Source organism: Dermochelys coriacea, chromosome 1 (genome assembly GCF_009764565.3).
Source record: "Dermochelys coriacea isolate rDerCor1 chromosome 1, rDerCor1.pri.v4, whole genome shotgun sequence".
NCBI lineage: Eukaryota > Metazoa > Chordata > Testudines > Dermochelyidae > Dermochelys > Dermochelys coriacea.
Genome location: NC_050068.2, coordinates 26,441,094 through 26,462,751, shown reverse-complemented (window position 1 = coordinate 26,462,751; position 21,658 = coordinate 26,441,094). Strand labels below are relative to the sequence as shown.

The window sequence follows — 21,658 nt, the reverse complement described above, 5'->3', positions numbered from 1 at the left end:
TGGTACGGCCCGCGCCCTTGCTGATGGAGGCTTCCCCTCCTCCGGCGAGGTGCCTGGGAGCCAGTGTAGCCTGCAAACTGGCCTGGCTGGGTGCTCCCGCAGCGCGGAGGCATCCCTACCGAGTGACCAGAGCGTGGGGCAGGGGAGGGTGTCGGGTTCCTCCGTTGCCTGCGCTGCCGGGGGCTCCCTGGGACGTGGGGCAAGTCCTTCCCGCTGCTGTACCTGCTTGCCGGACTCGCCTCTAAAAGGCTTCTGACAACATGTGGGTGTAATTGGCACTCTGTGTAGCGTGAGAGGCTGGCTGGCTGCACGGTGCTGTAGAAGTGGAAAGGCAGCAGCAGCAGTTTTCAGAAGGAGTTGCGTTTTGAATCAATTTGTGGGAGGAAACACAAACCCTGTTACAGCAGGGCAAGGATTTTGGGGGGAAAACGCTCAAAGGTTGACTTTTTAACCCTAACTATTACTTCTGTGGCAGGAGAGGTGGTGCTGCTAGTTGTCTGCGGCAGGGATCAGGCCTTGCCATGCTAGGGCAGGGAGAAAACTGGTGGTGTGGAACTGCATGAAAAAGTCTGACGTTTCTGCATGTTTGTATACACATGTAAGTTTGAAAGCACCATAGTTAAGCCACTGGTGTGCTGTGACTACCCATTATTTCTCTGTTACCTTGTGACCCCTCTCTGTTGTGTTTTCGCTTGATGTACCTCATCTTCTACTTGGATTGTAAACTAGACTGTGTCTTTATTATGAGTAAAAAGAAAAGGAGTACCTGTGGCACCTTAGAGACTAACAAAGCCTTTTCTTTTTGCGAATACAGACTAACACGGCTGCTACTCTGAAACCTTTATTATGAGTACAATACCTAGCACGTTGGGGTCCTGGTTTCCCAACCAGGGAAGTAGAGTAGAGGTCTCTAGGTACAATAGTACAAATAATAATGTTTATGACTGTGGAAACATTTTTCACCGTTTATGAACTCCATGCTTAACAATTATCAAAGGGGAAGCCACTTTAATCTGTAGCCACAAAAACAACAAGGAGTCTGGTGGCACCTTAACAGATTTATTTGGGCATAAGCTTTTGTGGGTAGGAAACCCACTTCTTCAGATGCATGATGCTACTAAAATTAAGAGTGCAGTTGTACCCAGTTGCTCTAACTGGGTAGGGCCCAAATATTGTGTTAGATGCAATAAGAGATGAGCTCTACTCAAATGCTTATAATTCTGTTAGCTGAGATACACAAACAAGATAGGTTTCAGAGTAGCAGCCCTGTTAGTCTGTATTCGCAAAAAGAAAAGGAGTACTTGTGGCACCTTAGAGACTAACAAATTTATTAGAGCATAAGCTTTCGTGAGCTACAGCTCACTTCATCGGATGCATTTGGTGGAAAAAACAGAGGAGAGATTTATATACACACACACAGAGAACATGAAACAATGGGTTTATCATACACACTGTAAGGAGAGTGATCACTTAAGATAAGCCATCACCCACAGCAGGGGGGGGAAAGGAGGAAAACCTTCCATGGTGACAAGCAGGTAGGCTAATTCCAGCAGTTAACAAGAATATCAGAGGAACAGTGGGGGGTGGGGTGGGGGGGAGAAATACCATGGGGAAATAGTTTTACTTTGTGTAATGACTCATCCATTCCCAGTCTCTATTCAAGCCTAAGTTAATTGTATCCAGTTTGCAAATTAATTCCAATTCAGCAGTCTCTCGTTGGAGTCTGTTTTTGAAGCTTTTTTGTTGAAGTATAGCCACTCTTAGGTCTGTGATCGAGTGACCAGAGAGATTGAAGTGTTCTCCAACTGGTTTTTGAATGTTATAATTCTTGACGTCTGATTTGTGTCCATTCATTCTTTTACGTAGAGACTGTCCAGTTTGGCCAATGTACATGGCAGAGGGGCATTGCTGGCACATGATGGCATATATCACATTGGTAGATGCGCAGGTGAACGAGCCTCTGATAGTGTGGGTGATGTGATTAGGCCCTATGATGGTATCCCCTGAATAGATATGTGGACAGAGTTGGCAACGGGCTTTGTTGCAAGGATAGGTTCCTGGGTTAGTGGTTCTGGTGTGTGGTTGCTGGTGAGTATTTGCTTCAGATTGGGGGGCTGTCTGTAAGCAAGGACTGGTCTGTCTCCCAAGATGTGTGAGAGTGATGGGTCGTCCTTCAGGATAGGTTGTAGATCCTTGATGATGCGTTGGAGAGGTTTTAGTTGGGGGCTGAAGGTGATGACTAGTGGCGTTCTGTTGTTTTCTTTGTTGGGCCTGTCCTGTAGTAGGTGACTTCTGGGTACTCTTCTGGCTCTGTCAATCTGTTTCTTCACTTCAGCAGGTGGGTATTGTAGTTGTAGGAATGCATGATAGAGATCTTAGAATATCAGGGTTGGAAGGGACCCCAGAAGGTCATCTAGTCCAACCCCCTGCTCAAAGCAGGACCAAGTCCCAGTTAAATCATCCTAGCCAGGGCTTTGTCAAGCCTGACCTTAAAAACCTCTAAGGAAGGAGATTCTACCACCTCCCTAGGTAACGCATTCCAGTGTTTCACCACCCTCTTAGTGAAAAAGTTTTTCCTAATATCCAATCTAAACCTCCCCCATTGCAACTTGAGACCATTACTCCTCGTTCTGTCATCTGCTACCATTGAGAACAGTCTAGAGCCATCCTCTTTGAAACCCCCTTTCAGGTAGTTGAAAGCAGCTATCAAATCCCCCCTCATTCTTCTCTTCTGCAGACTAAACAATCCCAGCTCCCTCAGCCTCTCCTCGTAAGTCATGTGCTCTAGACCCCTAATCATTTTTGTTGCCCTTCGCTGTACTCTTTCCAATTTATCCACATCCTTCTTGTAGTGTGGGGCCCAAAACTGGACACAGTACTCCAGATGAGGCCTCACCAGTGTCGAATAGAGGGGAACGATCACGTCCCTCGGTCTGCTCGCTAAAATCTTGTAGGTGTTTGTCTCTGTCTGAGGGGTTGGAGCAAATGCGGTTATATCGTAGCGCTTGGCTGTAGACAATGGATCGAGTGGTATGATCTGGATGAAAGCTAGAGGCATGTAGGTAGGAATAGCGGTCAGTAGGTTTCCGATATAGGGTGGTGTTTATGTGACCATCGCTTATTAGCATCTCTTGTGTGGACTGGTCCAGGCTGAGGTTGATGGTGGGATGGAAATTGTTGAAATCATGGTGGAATTCCTCAAGAGCTTCTTTTCCATGGGTCCAGATGATGAAGATGTCATCAATGTAGCGCAAGTAGAGTAGGGGCATTAGGGGACGAGAGCTGAGGAAGCATTGTTCTAAGTCAGCCATAAAAATGTTGGCATACTGTGGGGCCATGCGGGTACCCATCGCAGTGCCGCTGATTTGAAGGTATACATTGTCACCAAATGTGAAATAGTTATGGGTCAGGACAAAGTCACAAAGTTCAGCCACCAGGTTAGCCGTGACAGTATCGGGGATACTGTTCCTGACGGCTTGTAGTCCATCTTTGTGTGGAATGTTCTCTCCTCTGTTTTTTCCACCAAATGCATCCGATGAAGTGAGCTGTAGCTCACGAAAGCTTATGCTCTAATAAATTTGTTAGTCTCTAAGGTGCCACAAGTCCTCCTTTTCTTTTTACAAACAATATATCAAACCTAGTCACATTTTTAAACTAAACTGTACTCTCTCACTTCCCAACTTTATTCAGGAGCTCCATCTGCCTACTACACCATCATTCCAGTCTGCCCTTCTTTCATCTTGCTTACCCTGCGGGGTTAAAAAAGAAAAAAGCTTGTAATACTATTCAGGAAGTTTTTTTCCTTCTTACAGTTTGAAAGTTGTTTTTCTCTGGAAAAACGACAGTTATATACTGATCAGATTATTGCAATGATCTTATCTCTGGGGGACTTGAGTATTATAGGTAGTTAAATTAATGTATAGTTCATTCAACTTTCCATAGATAAATTTACGCTTTTAAAAGCTTCATGTAGTAGGAAGCACTGCCAGTATTAATCTTTAGAATTGTTACAAATTATTTGAGCTATCACAAGAGAATGTAAAAAGTACCTGCACAGAAGAAAAAGTGCTTTTTGACCTTAACTGATTTAATGTTTACTTTTGTTGTACAGATCACTTTTCTACTATTGTCCCTTGTCAGGGAAAATTCCTAATAATACCATTCCCTAAATGTCTTAAACTAGTCAAAGCAGATCCTACTCCCTACATCACCTTTTCCCTTTATCTGCAGGGATTGCAAACACATGTGGCTTCCCCTTTGGCATCACAACCCTGCACTCCTAACATTCTTTATTTTAGTAGTTAACACCAGGTGCCAAAGGCTGGCACACTTTTTTCCAATGTCAACTGCTGATATTCAGCTGAGATCTGTACATGTAACAATGTTCAGACTACTTATCCAGCTTATTGGGTTAAACCTTAGGAGTTTGATCTAGTAGGGATGAGGTTTTCCAGTATGCCTGGTGGAGAGAAGGAGTGAACAAATCAATAGGACTTGTCTACCCTTTACTCCATCAGGTGCTTTGGAAAACCTCACTCTTGAATTTTAATCCCTGCTTGCAACACGCATTGTCCATTGTTTTGGGTATGTCTCACCTCTCTGCCTTAGTTTTTTCATCCGTAAGACAAGAATACTTTCCTATATCAGTGCTGTTATGAGATTAATTGGATGTTTGCAAAGCACTCTTTGGGACACAACTAAATATTGTTAAAAGTGCACACTTTTTTAAACATTACAACTTTTTTGAAATATTGCTGGGAAATATAATAGGTGATTACCTGCAAAGACTTTTATTTACTGCTCCAAAAAACCTGAATGCTCAATATTGGGGCAGGGCAGGAAGGATATTTTATACTACATCCTGAAGATTTTTAATAACAAAATATTTTTATTGGACAAAAAGTCTTAGAATGGAGTTATTTGTAGTAATTTTGCAGAATTCTACAGGTTGGGTTATGTCCACCTTCTCATCTTAATGCTAATGTTTTTCAGACTACTTGTCACTGCATACACTATGCATGTTGCAGTTATTTGGTTGCAGATGAAGAAAATGAATGTTATACCCTACATAGCTGATAGATGGTTATTCTGAACTTTAATACAAAGTAGCTTGACATTCACCTGAATCAGTCTTGGATGTGCAAATAGTTAAGGCAGTAGTTCTCAACTGATTACACATTGTGGGCTGCATATGTGGCCTGCAGTGTGTTACCTGGGCTGCAGGGACTGGGCAGGGTAGCCTGGACCCCTGCAGTGCTGGGTCGGCTGGCTGCCCACTCCGCTCTGTCTGCATGAGGCCAGCTGGGAACCTGGCAGACCCCGCACATGGGCTGGCCTTGTGCTAATTGGGCCACGGGTTGAGAACTGCTGACTTAAGGTAACCTAAGTATAACAAAAAAAACAAACAAACCCTGCTGATTGATCTTTTATTGAATATTTTTTTATTTTAGAACAAATTGAAAGCTCAGAATGACTGATACTGATGAAGCCAAGACTTCAGCTTTTGACCACTTCGAAGATTCCCAAGATCTAATATGTATGCTGCAAGAACAACAGTCTAATGTGCATAAACATGTAACTGCAAGGAATTCATGTTTAGGTTCTGCACAGAAAGATTCTATATGTGAAACATCTTCACAAGAATCCTCCACCAGTGGTAGATCTTCCAAATGTTTCACCCACTTGACCACTGTCCCAACCAACGACTTGCTGGATGACAGCGATTCAGAGACGTGAGTTTTTTTTCTTCCCCTCCCAAGCTACATGTCTGGTAAAAACAGACTGAATGCCCTAAATATCTTAAGATCCCAAAGTCAGGTGTATGAGATCTTGGTTGAAAACAAACAATTCATGCTGCTGACTTCTATTTAGGATGATGTACTTGGGGTTGGTGCATATGCAGTACAGGAAAAGCTCAGAGTTATAAACTGACTATTCAACCACAAACCTCATTTGGAACCAGAATTACACAATCAGGCAGCATCAGAGACAAAAAACAAATACAGTAAAGTACTGTGTTAAATATAAACTACTAAAAAAGGGAAAGCAACATTTTTCTTCTGCATAGTAAACTTTCAAAGCTGCATTAATTCAATGTTAAATTGTAAACTTTTTTGAAGGAACAACTTCAGAACAGCTTTGTTCAGTTAAAAATATTTCAGAGTTACAAACAACCTCTATTCCTGAGATAACTGAGATTCTACTGTTCATTTGAGTGATTTTTTGGGGGGAGGGTTGTTTCTTTGTTAGCTCCCCACATGTTAGGCAAATATTTTCCAAACACAAAGACTTTGTCCCAGAGAGTGAACAGTCTAAATATCCTATGTAAATAGTTATCTGGGATACCCTAGAACTCCTAATCCATGTCATATCTACTTTGGCTTGAAAGACTTCATATATCTACCAGCCACAATTCCTCCATGGAAGTAAAAAAAAAAAAAAATAAAAAATCAATATATTGATTTTCTGTTGGAATTTTTTCTTAACTCCCTTCCAGTTTTGCTCTTTTGGGGCCATTTTTTATTTAAACAAACCTATGGTGATGGGGTACCAGGAATTCAGCCTTTATTCACCTACATTTTAAGCTGGTTTTAATGATTTATTAAACAATATCATTACCCTTTGAATTACCTCTTTTGGTTAGGCAACATTATTAAGACTCTAGGACTAAAATGCCATCTGGCTTTTTTCAGTTGGATATAAATTTTTTTAAAGGCTTGCAAATACCCCATAATCTTGCTTTTAAAGAAAGTCAGCATAAATAACAATCTAGTGCTTGTACTTGAGTAGTAAGGAAGTGACTTTCAGTTCCCATATTCTGTTCCTCTGTAGTTCCTTGCATCCAAAGTCTTCCATAAATAGTGCGTCTGATTCTGTCACCCTGTATCTTGTGTAGGCAATCCTAGTGCAAAAGTGCGAGTAAAATTTTGGATTTGGCAGCACTTGTCATTGTGCAGATAGATTGACTACACAAGGTTTTGGTAAGAGAATTCAGCAAAGAAATATGTGATAGGTCTGTGAGATAGGGAAGTGTGGCTGTTCTCTAGCTGGGTTAAGTGAAGAACGGGATGGCTTACCCAAGGTCAGTCAGTCATTGGCAAAGCTGCAATTATGGAGTATAATCCAGGAGCCTGGGCTACCAGCCTCTTCATCCGAACTATTCAAAGATTATTTCAAAGAAGCTTTACAGTGGGCATTTACTACTGAACTAAAAATTTTTTTGTGTAAGCAGGTTAAACCAATTTTAACAGTTACAGAAATGAAGTTGCCCTAGTATCATAGCCTTTCTCTGAAGGGTGGTAGCAACCAACAAAAAGCTAAGGAGAGCCATTGTATAGATTTTTTTTTTTTAAGGTACAAGCAGAAGTTGGTTGTGGCAAGAAGTATCTTACCTTATAAACTTTTAGAATGTGGTGGTGAAGAGGTTCTCAAACCAAATTGCAGTGTACCTTGGGGGAGGCGAGTGCACCTGGGGAGGTGCTAGTTCTCAGACTGCATCTCCTCCTTTTGCACACTCTAACATTCACTAGTGGCTTGCTTCAGCACTGCTGAACCCTTGTTACTGGGGTTGTGCACTTGCTGATGGAGCAGGCAGGCGCTGCCTCCCCACTGTGCTTCCATAGTACATGCCCCCCCTCCTCCCAGCAGCATCTTGCCCCCTTCATTCCTGCACAGCTCCCTTTAGGTTGGACCAAAGCTCATACTTCACTTGTGGCACAGAGGCTCCTCGCAGCTGTAATGCCCCTCTCCCACAGAGGAGCTAGAAAAACTGGCCTGGAGCCATCTTCCTGCTCAGCCATGCACACTGCGTCCCTTGCTATGGGGCAGAACGCTAGTTGCATGGCCATTGCCTGAGCATGCATGTGGTGGGGAGGGAGCCCTACATGCTCTGTGGGAGGGTGCCTGCCCACTGGCAGGAAAAGGGGCATATGCCACCTCCAGTTTAGCATTCAGCTGCACTGCTGTCCCTCACCTCAACAGTGCCCCTATGCACATGCATAAAGTGACCTTCCCTCCACACATATGTACTTTCTTTGCTTGTGTAAAACATGTGCCAGCCCCTCACATCTCCATCCATTGTGGTACCTAAGTCTCATACAAAAAGAATAAGAGAACACAATTTTCTCGATGGGACATACTCTTTGCCCCCACTTCTCCTGGGCCTTGGAACTAGATTGGGACCAACTCATTTCACACGGGTCACAAAAGTGGGCTCTGAGCTCTGCAGGAGCTCTTGATGCCTCCTGGGAACAGTGTGTTTGCCCATGCTAGGGAGGAAGTGATGTGGGATCCCTGAAGCTGGTCATGGGGTGGGGACCTGCTCCCTGCCTGTGCACCTATAGGGAGGTGCAGTTGGTCCCTCTTCACACCCTTAGGCTCACTATGACAACATTTGAGAACCTGCTAGTGACCAAACAGATTGGCTTTCATTTCAAGCAGACATGTTACAGCAAATTGCCATGCAATTTCCAATCAATATGAAGTCAAACTGGTACTAAACAGATTTTCCAAGGAAGGGATAGCAGTCTTGCAGTTAAAGCATGGGTATGGGAAGTAATTTTTTTTGCGTCTGTCAGATTTCCTATGTGACCATAGCCAAGTTGTGAACCCACTCTGTCTTAATACTTGGGTTTTTCCATCTGTAATACAGTTCCCTGCCTCGCAGTGGCATGGAGGCTTAATTCACTGTATGAATAAAGCTTTGAATTCTCTGAAAGGCTCTGTATTCATACAAAGAATATGAACATAAGAGTGACCATAGCAAGGCAAGGTCAGAAAAATGGTCCATCTAGCCCAGTGGCCAGTGCCAGATGCTTCAGAGGGATTGAACAGAACAGGACAACTATTGAATGATCTATCCCGTTGTCCAGTCCCAGCTTCTAAATATTTGAAGTTTTACCTACTACTCTTTTGAGAATAGAACTCAGGCAATTTTTTTTCCATAAAGAATCTTGCATAGCTTGTAGTCAATTTTCTACTTAACTCCCTTGTGGTTTCACCTGAAATTAAGATGCATGTTTACTGATCTAGTGCATTAAGTATTTCTAATGCATCCATTACTGTGGTATCTAAGAGCCATACTTAGTCACATTTTTTAATAGTAATCATGAATACCTAATCACTCCAAAGCTACTAGGGTAGAGAAGATAATTTTGTTTGATACTGGGAGAATTCTTCGTAGTTTGAGTGTGTAATCAGTGTGTAACTTATCAGAAACATCAACTGTGCCTTCAAAAAAAGTTAACTATTTACTCTTGTTTTGTTATCATAGTGACTTTTCTGATTCGACTGGCAGCTTGTTCCAACCTGAGTATAACATTACACCCTCAGCTCGAAGTTCAACAAGACGCTTGGCAAAGTCTCCAGCAAATACATTGGACAGAGACACTTCAACTGACTCCTCTCCGGACCCTGGATCACCATTTAAGTTGGCTAAATCCCCAGAGCTGTCTAGATCTGCACCCAATTTGAAAGCCAGTTTTGCCTATCACTTGAGGAGGAAGTATAGGAGACGAGCACATCAAAGATGTAAGGAGAAACCAAAAGAGAGAGAGAAGAGATATAAGAGCACAGGAAAGCCTAGAGGGAGACCACGGCTAACTGCTTCACAAGAAGAGCAGAAAAAAAGACTTCTAGACAGAGGTTTTCAGTTTCCTTTTGTGGAAAAAGAATATGGAAGGAAACATCTCCCCATGAAAATGATTGTTGAATATGAGGTGAGATTTTTTTGTCTGTATGGGTTTTTTTAATTGGAGTGGTTTCTACAGGCAGAACAAACTTCAGTCTTTGCAAACAAAAACTGAAATGGCAGTTTCTATTGTGAAATGGCAGGTAACTATTGTGCTTTTGACTAATTTGGTCACAGAGTACAGTGAATTAAATTCACACTTTCAGTATAACATTATAGATGAGATTGCTGTCAAGTAATCTGCATTAATAATTTATCAGTTAGTACTAAATGCTTTAAACTGATTTGCTGTATAGCACATTTTAAATGTAAGCTGAAGGGTCTATGTTTGGTATTAGAAGTCAGTCTGTCTTAGTGACATTGATTTTTTCAAGGTCTTGCATAATGTAACAAGAAATCTTTTTCTTAGCGAGCAGCTTTAAAGGGATATTTCCAATACATTAAGATGCTTAAATATGAAGAACATCTCAAAAAGGCTTTAAAAAACCTGAATGCTAGTGAGGATTTAGAAAACGAATGTATGACGATGCGGAAACACAAATACTTAGATGATGAAGGACCCATTTCTCCTATTCAGGAGACAGAGTAAGTTCACTCTTAAATACTTTGTTATAATTTCCAAAAAAAAAAAAACAAAGAAACCCCCCCAAAAACTTTCAATCTGTTCCCTTAACTGACTTCTATTTATTTCCTGTCTTTTTGAGGCAGGAAAGTATATTTCCCCCATACGGATCAGGGATTGAGGAATCGGAGCAAACTAGTTTCTCAAGGTCTCACAGAAAGCTTGTGGCAGACCTGGGCATTCAACTCCGGTTTTCTAAGTCTCACTGTAGTGTGAGACCATCATCCACTGTGTGCATGTTTCTATCAGACTTGATCTATGAAGAGTTTAAATCTGGATTGGGAATTACTGAAAGTACTTGTTTTGAGAAACTGTTCACACCTTAATTTCATGTAGTATCACTTTGTGAGGGAAGCCATAAGATCCAGCCCCAGTTCCAAAAAAAAAAAAAAAGCCTTGGCATCTTGTGGCATAGGGATTAGATTGGGATTTCATGGAGTGTAACCCGTCAAGTCTGAGGACTGTTTTGTCTTTTTTTATATTTTTTTTTTCCTCCCCCCCCTCCTTGCATTTTGTTTGATTCAGTAAACTGAGTGGAATGGGAAATAGTCAACTTAAAATCATGCTTGTCTGAAATTTGTCTACACTTATTACAGATAATAGCTGAGCTTTCTATAGCTGAAAGATTAGAGACTTAATGTAACTGACTAGGCATTAGAAAGAGTATTCTGTAAAGTTTTGCTGTTCTCTTCTATGTGGTCAGTCATTTCCCCCCGTTTACATGGGTGTTTCACACAGCCATGTGTGGAAGATGTAAAATCATAACAATTAGCAAGGATGCTTGGGGATCAATAATATCTCTTAGCTCGATTCTCAAACTGAGTATGTATCAAGTTAGCATGTTCCTTTAAGCGTTGAGGTAATTTACAGTGGCTGAAGATTGAAAAAACCTGTCAAGAATAAGAACCCAATCCTTCTGCCCTTGGTGACAGTGATAGTGTAATTGACTGGAGGGAGGCCTAGTTCTGTGAATAAAGGCTGCAGGATGGTTTGCCTTGATCTCTAATGTGTACAAGTATACCGTGTGTAATGGCTGTGCCTCTGACTACATTTTCAGAGAATTCCATTTAGACAAGTAAAGGAGTACTTGTGGCACCTTAGACTAACAAATTTATTTGAGCAGAAGCTGTAGCTCACAAAATCTGTTAGTCTCTAAGGTGCCACAAGTACATCTTTTCTTTTTGCGAATACAGACTAACGTGGCTGCTACTCTGAAACCTGTCATTTGGAGAAGTGGAAAGCTGAAGAGTAGAAAACTTTTTGCAGACAGATTACCCTGCTCAAAATAAGAACCAGAGAGCAGTCAGACTATGCATGTTAAAGATTCTTGGGTAAAGGTTACAACTATCCCTTGCATACATTGCTCAGCTGTGGTTCATCCACAGATGTAATATCAGGCGAACCTAAGCCCCTCACCTCTTTTGGCCTATGTTTGGCTGTAACAGCAGTGCTATTTGGCTTTCTCTTCTTTCTCCTAATACAGACCTGTCCTCTTTATCTCCTCAGTGTGCCAGTTGGCTTTTCTTCATGGCTGCCCTGTCCACTTTCTCATATCTACTCTGAAGGCCTTCTCTCTACCTCTTCCTTCCCAATTATCCTCCTCTTTGTAATATCATTGAAAGCTTGTCCTACCTAGTTTCTAATTGTTTTGGGAGCTGTCACTTGAGATCAGACTTTTGTAGGAGCGGCATCCTCATGTAGGTACAACTAGTAGCATTGAGGCCAAGAGAAACTCAAGATTTGGTGGAGGTAAAATCAAAGACTACTTGTAGTCTTCGTATTTTGTGCTATTACATAAACCTAACCAAATTCTGGACCATTTTTATTTCAGTGAAGATGACCACAACTTGGATCCTGATCAAGAAGAATTTGGTGCCACAATAGTTGTGAGTAAACCTTCGTTAACTTCACTACCCTGTGTAGCATTTTAAGCAAATGAAACAAAAGAACAATCAAGCAAAATTAAAATATTTTTGGATTAAATATTTGTTCCTAGAATTAGACTATATCTAAGAACTATTACATATGCCATCTCTGACCCTGCTTCTCGATTTTAAAAAAAAAATATTTTTATTTGAAAATCCATTGTCCTGTCTTGTTTGGGGTGGCAAATGATCCTAAATTGAGGAATACAGTTATGAGAATTACACATGGGTAGTTCTTGGGAAATACTGTTCTGCATCTCCAAAAATTACTGGCAAAATTCCACTTCAATTCTTGTCTTTATAATTGGCTTTTATTCTGATCAGTTTTATATCTTCCATTGACTTAGGAGAACAGCTGTTTCATATTAAGCAGCAAACTTCCAAGCAAGAAAAAATCAAAGACAAAAGCAAAACATGTAAACCTGATCAGAGAAGATGAAGAGGAGGAAGACTATGTTGCTGATGGGCCTGTACACGAGATACTACAAGGATCAGAAAACTAGTACATCATGGAACCCCATAAATGCCGGTTGCTGTAACCCTGACTCTGAGCATGCATGTCTGCATATGCTGCTCCCCCTGGCAAAAACACATTCACTTCAGACAAAAACTATGTTCAACATTCCACCTAAGGAAACTTTCAGTTATTGCAATTGATTGAGCTAGCTTCATCTAGGTTGTAACTGTATAATTTCAGTCTCCTTTGGGTGAGTATATGATTTGTTAGTGTCTAGAGATAAAATTGTAAATATTGCAATAAAAATATAATAATAAAGGAGCTGCTCTTACAAAGCTTTGAGGTTTTAATTTGCTCAGTGTTATCTGTAGAAAAGGAAGGTAAAATATTAACTTAACTTGGTTCAGAGGTTAACCTTGCCTCCTTTCACCCTAACCTTAGTTAAAAGAAATCATGTCTGAACAGCCTTCTGCCTCTGTAGAAAATAGTGATATAAATTGAAAAGTGTGATTGAAACTTAATGCATATATTCCATACAGCATATCACTTTCAGAAGCACTTAATTCTTTTGTTTTTGTCTAACATGGACAGAAGCTTTGAATTCTGTGCTAATAATAAAATGACTCTTTTGCAACCCACAACTGATAATGAGTTGTGCTACTTGTAAGTGTGGACAGTAATTTGAACACGTATATTAATGGTGTTAGAAATGCTGAGTAGATAATACTATACCTTTTCTTTCTCTTTATGAAGTCTCAATCTTTCATCCCTCAATCTGTTCAAATTCTAGAGCTAAATGACCCCAAACTTATCTAAAAAAAATTAATATGCAAAACTTCCTCAGTGCTGGTGGATCTAACAAAAATGTTTAAGGTGTGAAAATGTCATCTCTTAAATTGTGCAAATAAGGTTTTTAGCAGCTAAAGCACATATAGGACATAGTTATTAAATTGTTATAGTGGTGTTCAGAGGCCCCAATCTGGAGTGATATTGTACAAACAAGTTCCTGTCACACAGCAAACATAATCCAAAATTGGGGACAGGGTGGGATATTGACAGTAATAGAACACAAGTTTGTATATTTTAGCTATGTGTACAGTTAGCAGGCTTCATATATGGACTTCTTAAATAATCTCATTTTGAGATCTTAGTTGAATCTCATTAGTAAGCCATGAGGAACAAGGCAGGTGAATCATTTCAATCCTGGTAGAAACTTTTCTGCTGGTTTGTGGTGTTCAACATAATAAAACTTGTAGCTTTACTTTTATCTACTGAATTATTTTAGCTATGTAGAGTAAAACTGCAAGATCAATTTTTAGACTGTAGTATCAGACTGTCTCTAACTCTGGTCTGAGAACTGCTTAACTTTCTTTCTTTCTAGGCTTGAACATGGGAAACATCCTCTCAGCATGGTTTGAAAAACTTCATGCTGGATCTGGGACTGGAGTTGTTGCTGGGTAAGGTATTGCAGGTGCCATATATAGTACTTGATCTACCTGACTTCACATTGCAGTTCACATGATGAATTTCTCTGTTCAACTGCTGGGTGATTCACAAATGAACTAAATTCATATTCTGAACAGAACTGATAGCTTATTACAAATGTAGTATTGGTTAGAAATATTAATTTTTGATGCTGAAAACCTGAGACTTCATCTGGCTCTTTTCCATTTCTGCATTTTAGTTCAATTGGCCTTTGTTTGGAGAGAGAGAGAGAGAGAGAACCATTTTAGTTTTTCTACTGCAAGAGGTAAGTTGCTGCTTTCGTTGGATTCCTTTTCATGATTTTCTTTCAATAAATTGAAATAAACTATCTGAACGGCTCTTTGAAAAGATACAAATCACATGTATTCTAATCTTGCTCGCTTGATACTTGATTTGGTAGAAGGAGTTTGAGTAACGGAAACAGATTAAATGACTTGGCCAAAATTAGAGAGTCTGTCTGAAATGGGACTAGAACTTGGAACTCTTGATTACAGTAGTGGTCAGACAGTTATATGCAGCTATCCTTGTGCTTAGAAAGAAATACTACAAATAACTTGGAGTTTTCAGGCTACTGTGCTTGTTCAACCTGATATCTTGCTTTCTCAATTTGATTTCTGGTAAACTATCTTCTAAAATCTGTCTTGTCCTCCTGTTCTGCTCCCTCAGACTAATACTACCTTATATGCCCTACATCTATAGTGTTGTGACTTCCAATTTCATATTGGATATAATTCTGCCCCTGTGCAGGTGTTTCTGTGCCTGTGTAATATCAGTATTCAGGTGCTTGTTAAGGCTTACTTGGTCCATATAATACTCCTGGGAGAATTCTGCTCCCCAAAATTAAATATTCTGTGCACAATATTGTAAAATTTTGTAAAATTCTGCATATTTTATTTGTCAAAATAACACTATATAATGTTTATTTTGGTAATTTATTTCAAAATATCTATCAGCAACTATGTCTGTAACAGTACAAACACACACATTCCTCCAGGAGTAGTGTGTTAAGGAAACCCTTATGACAACCCTGTTCCTGTTTCTCTGCTCCTTCTCTCCCCCTCCCCCCCAGAGCCGGGTAGTGAGGCCAGACACCCACATCCTATCCCCTCAGAGCCCACCTGTGGGGCATCCCAGAGCGAGAAACAGGCTGATGTTGGGACCCAGACATTTGTGGAGATGCCTGTATGTTGCCTCCTTCTTTCAGGGCATATTGAGAACTGCAGTTGCCAGGACCCCTCCAGCAAGCAGTGTTGTAAGAACATAAAAATGGCCATACTGGGTCAGACCAAAGGTCCATCCAGCCCAGTATCTTGTCTACTGACAGTGGCCAATGCCAGGTGCCCCAGAGGGAGTGAACCTAACAGGTAATGCTCAAGTGATCTCTCTCCTGCCATCCATTCCCACCCTCTGACAAACAGGCTAGAGACACCCAACCTGGCTAATAGCCATTAATGGACTTAACTTCCATGAATTTATCCACTTCTCTTTTAAACCCTGTTATAGTCCTAGCCTTCACAACCTCCTCAGGCAAGGAGTTCCACAGGTTGACTGTGCTGAGTGAAGAACTTCCTTTTATTTGTTTTAAACCAGCTACCCATTAATTTTGTTTGGCCCCTACTTCTTGTATTATGGGAACAAGTAAATAACTTTTTCTTATTCACTTTCTCCATGCCACTCATGATTTTATATACCTCTATCATATCCCCCCATCTCCTCTTTTCCCAGCTGTAAAGTTCTAGTCTCTTTAATCTCTCCTCAGATGAGACCCGTTCCAAACCCCCAATCATTTTAGTTGCCCTTTTCTGAACCTTTTCTAATGCCAGTATATCTTTTTTGAGATGAGGGGACCACACCTGTATGCAGTATTCAAGATGTGGGCGTACCATGGATTTATGTAAGGGCAACACGATATTCTACGTCTTATTCTCAGTCCCTTTTTTCATGATTCTTAACCTCCCTTTTGCTTTTCTGACTGCCGTTGCACACTGTGTGGACATATTCAGAGAACTATCCACGATGACTCCAAGATCTTTCTCCTGATTAGTTGTAGCTAAATTAGCCCCCATCATATTGTATGTATAGTTGGGGTTATTTTTTCCAATGTGCATTACTTTACATTTATCCACATTAAATTTCATTTGCCATTTTGTTGCCCAATCACTTAGTTTTGTGAGATCTTTTTGAAGTTCTTCAGTGTGCTTTGCTCTTAACTATCTTGAGCAGTTTATCTGCAAACTTTGCCACCTCACTGTTTACCCCTTTCTCCAGTTCATTTATGAATAAGTTTGGTTTTAGGACTGACCCTTGTGGAACACCACTAGTTACCCCTCTCCATTCTGAAAATTTACCATTTATTCCTACCCTTTGTTCCCTGTCTTTTAACCAGTTCTCAATCCATGAAAGGATCTTCCCTCTTATCCCATGACAACTTAATTTACGTCGGAGCCTTTGGTGAGGGACCTTGTCAAAGGTTTTCGGGAAATCTAAGTATATTATGTCCACTGGATCCCCCTTGTCCACGTTTGTTGACCCCCTCAAAGAACTTCAATAGATTAGTAAGACATGATCTCCCTTTACAGAAACCATGTTGACTTTTGTGCAACAATTTGTTCTTCTATGTGGCTGACAATTTTATTCTTTACTATTCTAACTAATTTGCCCAGTACTACTGATAGACTTACTGGTCTGTAATTGCCAGGATCACCTCTAGAGCCCTTCTTAAATATTAGCATTACATTAGCTATCTTCCAGTCATTGGGTAAAGTAGTTGATTTAAAGGACAGGTTACAAACCATAGTTAATAGTTCCGCAATTTCACATTTGAGTTCTTTCAGAACTCTTGGGTGAATGCCATCTGGTCCTGTTGATTTGTTACTGTTAAGTTTCTCAATTAATTCCCAAGCCTCCTTTAGTGACACTTCAATCTGACAATTCCTCAGATTTGTCACCTACAAAAGGCAGCTCAGGTTTGGGAATCTCCCTAACCTTCTCAGCCATGAAGACTGGAGCAAAGAATTCATTTAGGAATCCACAAACCTTTTTATTGCTGAGCTTACCTTCAGTTAATAAGGATAAGTTCATCACAAGTCCCCACTTCAGCTACTTACTTCAAAACTCCTTTTGTCTTAAGTTTGCCACAATTTGTAAGTCATAGGTGACAATTTGATTTTTATAATCAAAATATTTGGGGGTGAAGGGGGCTAGAAAAGTGAATGCTTCCCGGAGGGTTATAAGAGCAGCGGGAGGAAGAAGGGTTTGGGGCTGCAGTGAGGCGAGAGGGATAAATGGGGATGGAGATAGGTCAGGGGAAGAAGTTGGGTGCTCAGGTAGGGGAGGCATGGCACCCCAACCCTCTGCATCCCCTAGTGGTGCATGTCCTGTGCCACAACTACCTAAATGATTACTAACTCCTACCAAACATCTTTTCCCGTCTTAAAAAAAAAAAAATCTAAAATTCAGTACAAAAAATTGTTAATGCAAAGTGATGGTATGTTTCCCCTGCAGAATGTTGTGTTGACTAAATCTCAAACTTCTGAAAACCAGGAAATGCATAGTTAAGGTGTGTTCGTGCATCCTTAATTCTGCCCTTTTTTAGCAATGTCCCAACATAGAATCATAGAATATATCCAGGTTGGAAGGGACCTCAGGAGGTCATCTAGTCCAGCCCCCTGCTCAAAGCAGGACAAATCGCCAACTAAATCATCCCAGTCAGGGCTTTGTCAGGCCTGACCTTAAAAACCTCAAAGGAAGGAGATTCTACCATCTCTGTAGGTAACCCATTCCAGTGCTTCACCACCCTCCTAGTGAAAGTTTTTCCTAATATCCAACCTAAACCTCCCCCACTGCAACTTGAGACCATTACTCCTTGTTCTGTCATCTGGTACCACTGAGAACAGTCTAGATCCATCCTCTTTGGAACCCCCTTTCAGGTAGTTGAAAGCAGCTATCAAATCCCCCCTCATTCTTTTCTTCTGCAGACTAAATAATCCCAGTTCCTCATTAAATGCCTCATTAAAACACTTCTGATGAAGTGAGCTGTAGATCACAAAAGCTTAGGCTTAAATAAATTTTAGCCTCTAAGGTGCCACAAGTACTTTTCTTTATACTACTTCTCTATCAACCCCACAGTTGTTGAATTATTGCATGGGCAACTAAAGTTGCATTTCTTGATTTTTCAGAAGTTTTGAGTTTTGTTCAATCTTTGTTCTGCATGGGGATGACATACCATCAAGCAACCCCTAACTGTGTGCTAATGTAGTCTCTTGCTATTAAATTGGAAATGCAGGTTTGTAGCTGAAGTAAATACTGCCAGATATATAACCAACTACTGATTAGAACCACTTGCATTTGAACAGTGCATAGATATTCTACTTTCAACTAAAGTGAGAAGTCCCATGGAGAACTGTTTAAAGTTTTTTTTTTTTTTTTTTTCCCAGCACATCTCCAGTTTTTGTTTTGCTGTGGACAAAATCTTGGAGTAAGTGCTAAGAATAAACCCTTCTCTTGCAACCCACAACTCATCAATATATGAGCTGTGCTACTTTTCAGAAGGGACAATCTTTGAATGTTTCCATTAGAACAGAATTTCTGTGAACATCAGAGAACTCCAGTCTCTGCTTGCATGAAGTTCAGTCTCTAAAATGGATAATATAAATATTCAGTGTTTGCTCTTAATCCCAGTTACACTGACTGTTTTAGGCCCTCCTAATGTAAATTCTGAGAAGACATGCAGTTGCTCAAATACCATAAATGTCTACAGCCAGCCAACTTCTTGGATTGATAATTCCAGTCTTGCCTGTTGGTCTTTCTCTTATGTCAGTCTGTTTCCTTTAGCAGCTGGATAGTGGAAACTTTTTTCCAGCATAGTATCCCCTACTATTTCCAGGGGAATTGAATAAAGCATCAGTTCTGAATAGGCAGATTGGCCAGCCAATCTGTCTATTTCTAGTTGCTAATCGGCCCTCAAATGCAGTTTTAAACAAGTGACTGGCATGTATTAACCTACCAGTATGAGAGAAATAATTGCTAAATATACAAACTCTTGCATTAGGTGAGCCAATATTGAATATTTATTGTGTTGATTTCAAAAATAAACAAATTTTTGCTTGATTAATGTAAACTGCTGAACAGAACATAAAACTCTAAAAAAAATTTGTTTTTTTCATTCTAGTTTCTGGAACTTCCAAAATACATTGATGAAATCAAAATGGAAATAGGTAGCTGGTTGGTGAAAAGGGTAAGCTGTGATGCATTCATATTAAATTACCACATTCAAGTACACTAATTTTCTTTAGGGAAATAAAAATTTTAAATGCATGGCTTTTGGAGAAAGTAGTTATCAAGTGAATTATTGCACTGTTTTGGTATCTGCATCCAGCAGTATTCTCCTGATGGGGTGTTCAAAAAAACAGTGCCATAGTAATTCAACATCTGGCATCGTTGGTTTTCATGCTGTTATGCTTGTTAAACTTGGTATATCTGTTGGAACATGTAGATTTAATTAAATTGTAGGTTGTTTTATTTGGAAGCTGGTGAAATAATGTTGCTATTGAAATATTGTGGAAGTGCCAATACAGAATTTTATAAATCACAGTAGTAGAAAAATAAAGTGAACTTTGCATCAGAATATCTTTTTTTTTGTTTGTTTGTTTTAAAGGGGGGGGAATTTCCTATGGCATTCTGACTAGAGAAACACAAGCTGACTGCAGTCACTGTCAGGAAGATCATCTTCATACTGAGAGGGTATGTACAGAGAAAATGAACATATTTGTAATCAGGAAGGAAACTAAGGAAAATAGCTAGTGTCAAGGTCGGGATAGGTCAGTTGATGGTCATGGTCATGCTCAAGCCTTAAACTGGACTTGAAGGTGCATTTTTGTTTAAAGCAGAAATAAATCTTTATTTTGAAAAGGGACACTATCTTTTTTTACTATAAAGCCACTATGAGAAGAGCTGGAAGCCCTCACACAAATTTCACTTAAGTAGGTGTCCTCTAATGACCTTTTCCTTCATCTTTCCATATGCTATGCATTTCTGCAAACTTGGGTGCTGGTTCCACTGAAGCTCCTGATATCCAGTGCCCTAGCATGACTTCTTGCAGACCAAAGCCAATTTGAGCAAGCTTTAGGATCTGAGGTTGACAACTAATTTTGAAGCTTTTAAAATGTCCCTTTTCCTCTATAGGGATCATTCAACACATTACGTTATTTCCATTTTTGTCAAGCTACTTGCAGTTCGTCTTGATCTTTTACTTCTGGCCTGCAGTAATTTGGTCCTGTCTACTTGGGTAAAAATGTGTGGTTTTTTAAAGTTTGTTTTTTATTGAAAACCTTCCTCTAACATCTGTGTAGACCCATTTGAACTACTTCCCTCCTAGTGTACAGTCTGACCAGCTCAAACAAATTCAAAGGTGGCGAACTTTTTTCCTGCAGGGTGCCAAGGTTACACATTTTTCTTGTGCAAACAGAGCCTTTTAAAGCTAAATCTATAGGGGAAGAAAGCCAGCAGTATATGGACTACTAATTTAGGTGAATAGTTTGATTTTTTTGTAATAGTTGACTATCTTGTTTAAAAAGATGAAGAATTTTTGATAGCTGGGTGAAACTGCCTCGTTACACACTAAGAATAGGCACAAATAATGGTGTGTGTCTGAATTGAGCAACGTGGCTACAGAAGTAACAGGTTATGCTTCCATCTCTGTAAAATGAATTACAGTGGTGACAATGAGACCTGTAACAAACTTGTCTTAAAATTAATTTGAACTTTTTGTCCAGATACAAGGGTAAATTCAAACTTAGGTTCTGAAAAATGGTCCACTGTATTGAGATTTGTTAGTCTCTAAGGTGCCACGGGTACTCCTTTTCTTTTTGCGAATACAGACTAACACGGCTGCTACTCTGAAACCTGTATTGAGATTATTATAAAATAGTCATCTGTTTCGATTTATTCTGACACTTGAGTTTTTGTCGGCTAGTCTAGCAGTTCTCAACCAGGGGGCCATGACCTGCAGTTTCAGCAGGCTGCAGGGTCCTTCAACTGAAGCACAAACCCTTGTACTCCCATTTGGTTGAAACTGGGAGCCGAATCCTTGTGTGTCCTGGAGATCTTATAGCACGTTGAGGGGAGCCTCAAAGAAAAAGGTTGAGAACCTCTGCCCTGGGCAGCAAAACAAGATCTGTGGTTTAGATTAAGTTTAGCCGTATACTTTCTATAAGAAATCCATCCAGTTAGATGCAGGTTAGGGATGTAAAAGTCTAACTCAGTTAACCAATAAGTGTGGTGCTTACCAGTTAACCAATAACTATTAAACTCTGCCCAGGGTCCTGGCTGCTGTCCCCCACACCCTTAGTTTCCTGATTAAACATTTAACTGTGTAACTGATAGAATTTTAATTGGTTACACAGTTATGTTTTTAAATGTTTACATCCCTAGTGCAGGTTAATATCTAAATACATATGGTGCAGCATGCATTTTGTCAAAAA

General features: G+C 40.2%; 2 protein-coding genes and 5 non-coding genes across 16 annotated transcripts in view; 6 read left to right on the top strand and 1 right to left on the bottom strand.

Annotated features, from left to right (window-relative positions):
- The window catches only part of TAF1D (TATA-box binding protein associated factor, RNA polymerase I subunit D), a 29,920-nt gene that overhangs the window by 424 nt on the left and 7,838 nt on the right, over nt 1-21,658 (top strand). For 5 of the 8 annotated variants that reach the window (XM_038376725.2, XM_038376717.2, XM_038376703.2 and 2 more), the window contains exons 2-11: nt 476-598; nt 5,451-5,732; nt 9,272-9,716; nt 10,098-10,273; nt 12,142-12,196; nt 12,583-12,942; nt 14,074-14,149; nt 14,377-14,442; nt 19,348-19,413; nt 19,834-19,919. In XM_038376725.2, the coding sequence (XP_038232653.1) occupies nt 5,470-5,732; nt 9,272-9,716; nt 10,098-10,273; nt 12,142-12,196; nt 12,583-12,738 (1,095 nt within the window). In that variant the 5' untranslated portion in view covers nt 476-598; nt 5,451-5,469 and the 3' untranslated portion in view covers nt 12,739-12,942; nt 14,074-14,149; nt 14,377-14,442; nt 19,348-19,413; nt 19,834-19,919. Of the gene's footprint in view, nt 1-475; nt 599-5,450; nt 5,733-9,271; nt 9,717-10,097; nt 10,274-12,141; nt 12,197-12,582; nt 12,943-14,073; nt 14,150-14,376; nt 14,443-19,347; nt 19,414-19,833; nt 19,920-20,240; nt 20,313-21,658 lie in introns of all 8 variants that reach the window. The other 3 variants (XM_043504150.1, XM_043504153.1, XM_043504151.1) reach the window with 3 other exon arrangements.
- Nucleotides 3,650-21,658, bottom strand: part of CEP295 (centrosomal protein 295) — an 86,759-nt gene continuing 68,750 nt past the window's right edge. For 2 of the 3 annotated variants that reach the window (XM_043504139.1, XM_043504140.1), the window contains exon 29: nt 3,653-3,749. In XM_043504139.1, coding sequence (XP_043360074.1) covers nt 3,687-3,749 — 63 coding nt within the window. In that variant the 3' untranslated portion in view covers nt 3,653-3,686. Of the gene's footprint in view, nt 3,750-21,658 lie in introns of all 3 variants that reach the window. The other variant, XM_043504144.1, reaches the window with a different exon arrangement.
- On the top strand, nt 13,247-13,371 carry LOC119850238. Its single transcript, XR_005290776.1, has one exon. It is a non-coding gene; the product is annotated as a small nucleolar RNA SNORA40 (small nucleolar RNA).
- On the top strand, nt 14,205-14,277 carry LOC119850248. The gene has a single exon (XR_005290785.1). It is a non-coding gene; the product is annotated as a small nucleolar RNA SNORD5 (small nucleolar RNA).
- On the top strand, nt 18,612-18,735 carry LOC119850237. The gene has a single exon (XR_005290775.1). It is a non-coding gene; the product is annotated as a small nucleolar RNA SNORA40 (small nucleolar RNA).
- On the top strand, nt 19,529-19,669 carry LOC119850293. Its single transcript, XR_005290818.1, has one exon. It is a non-coding gene; the product is annotated as a small nucleolar RNA SNORA8 (small nucleolar RNA).
- LOC119850231 lies at nt 20,782-20,917 on the top strand. The gene has a single exon (XR_005290769.1). It is a non-coding gene; the product is annotated as a small nucleolar RNA SNORA1 (small nucleolar RNA).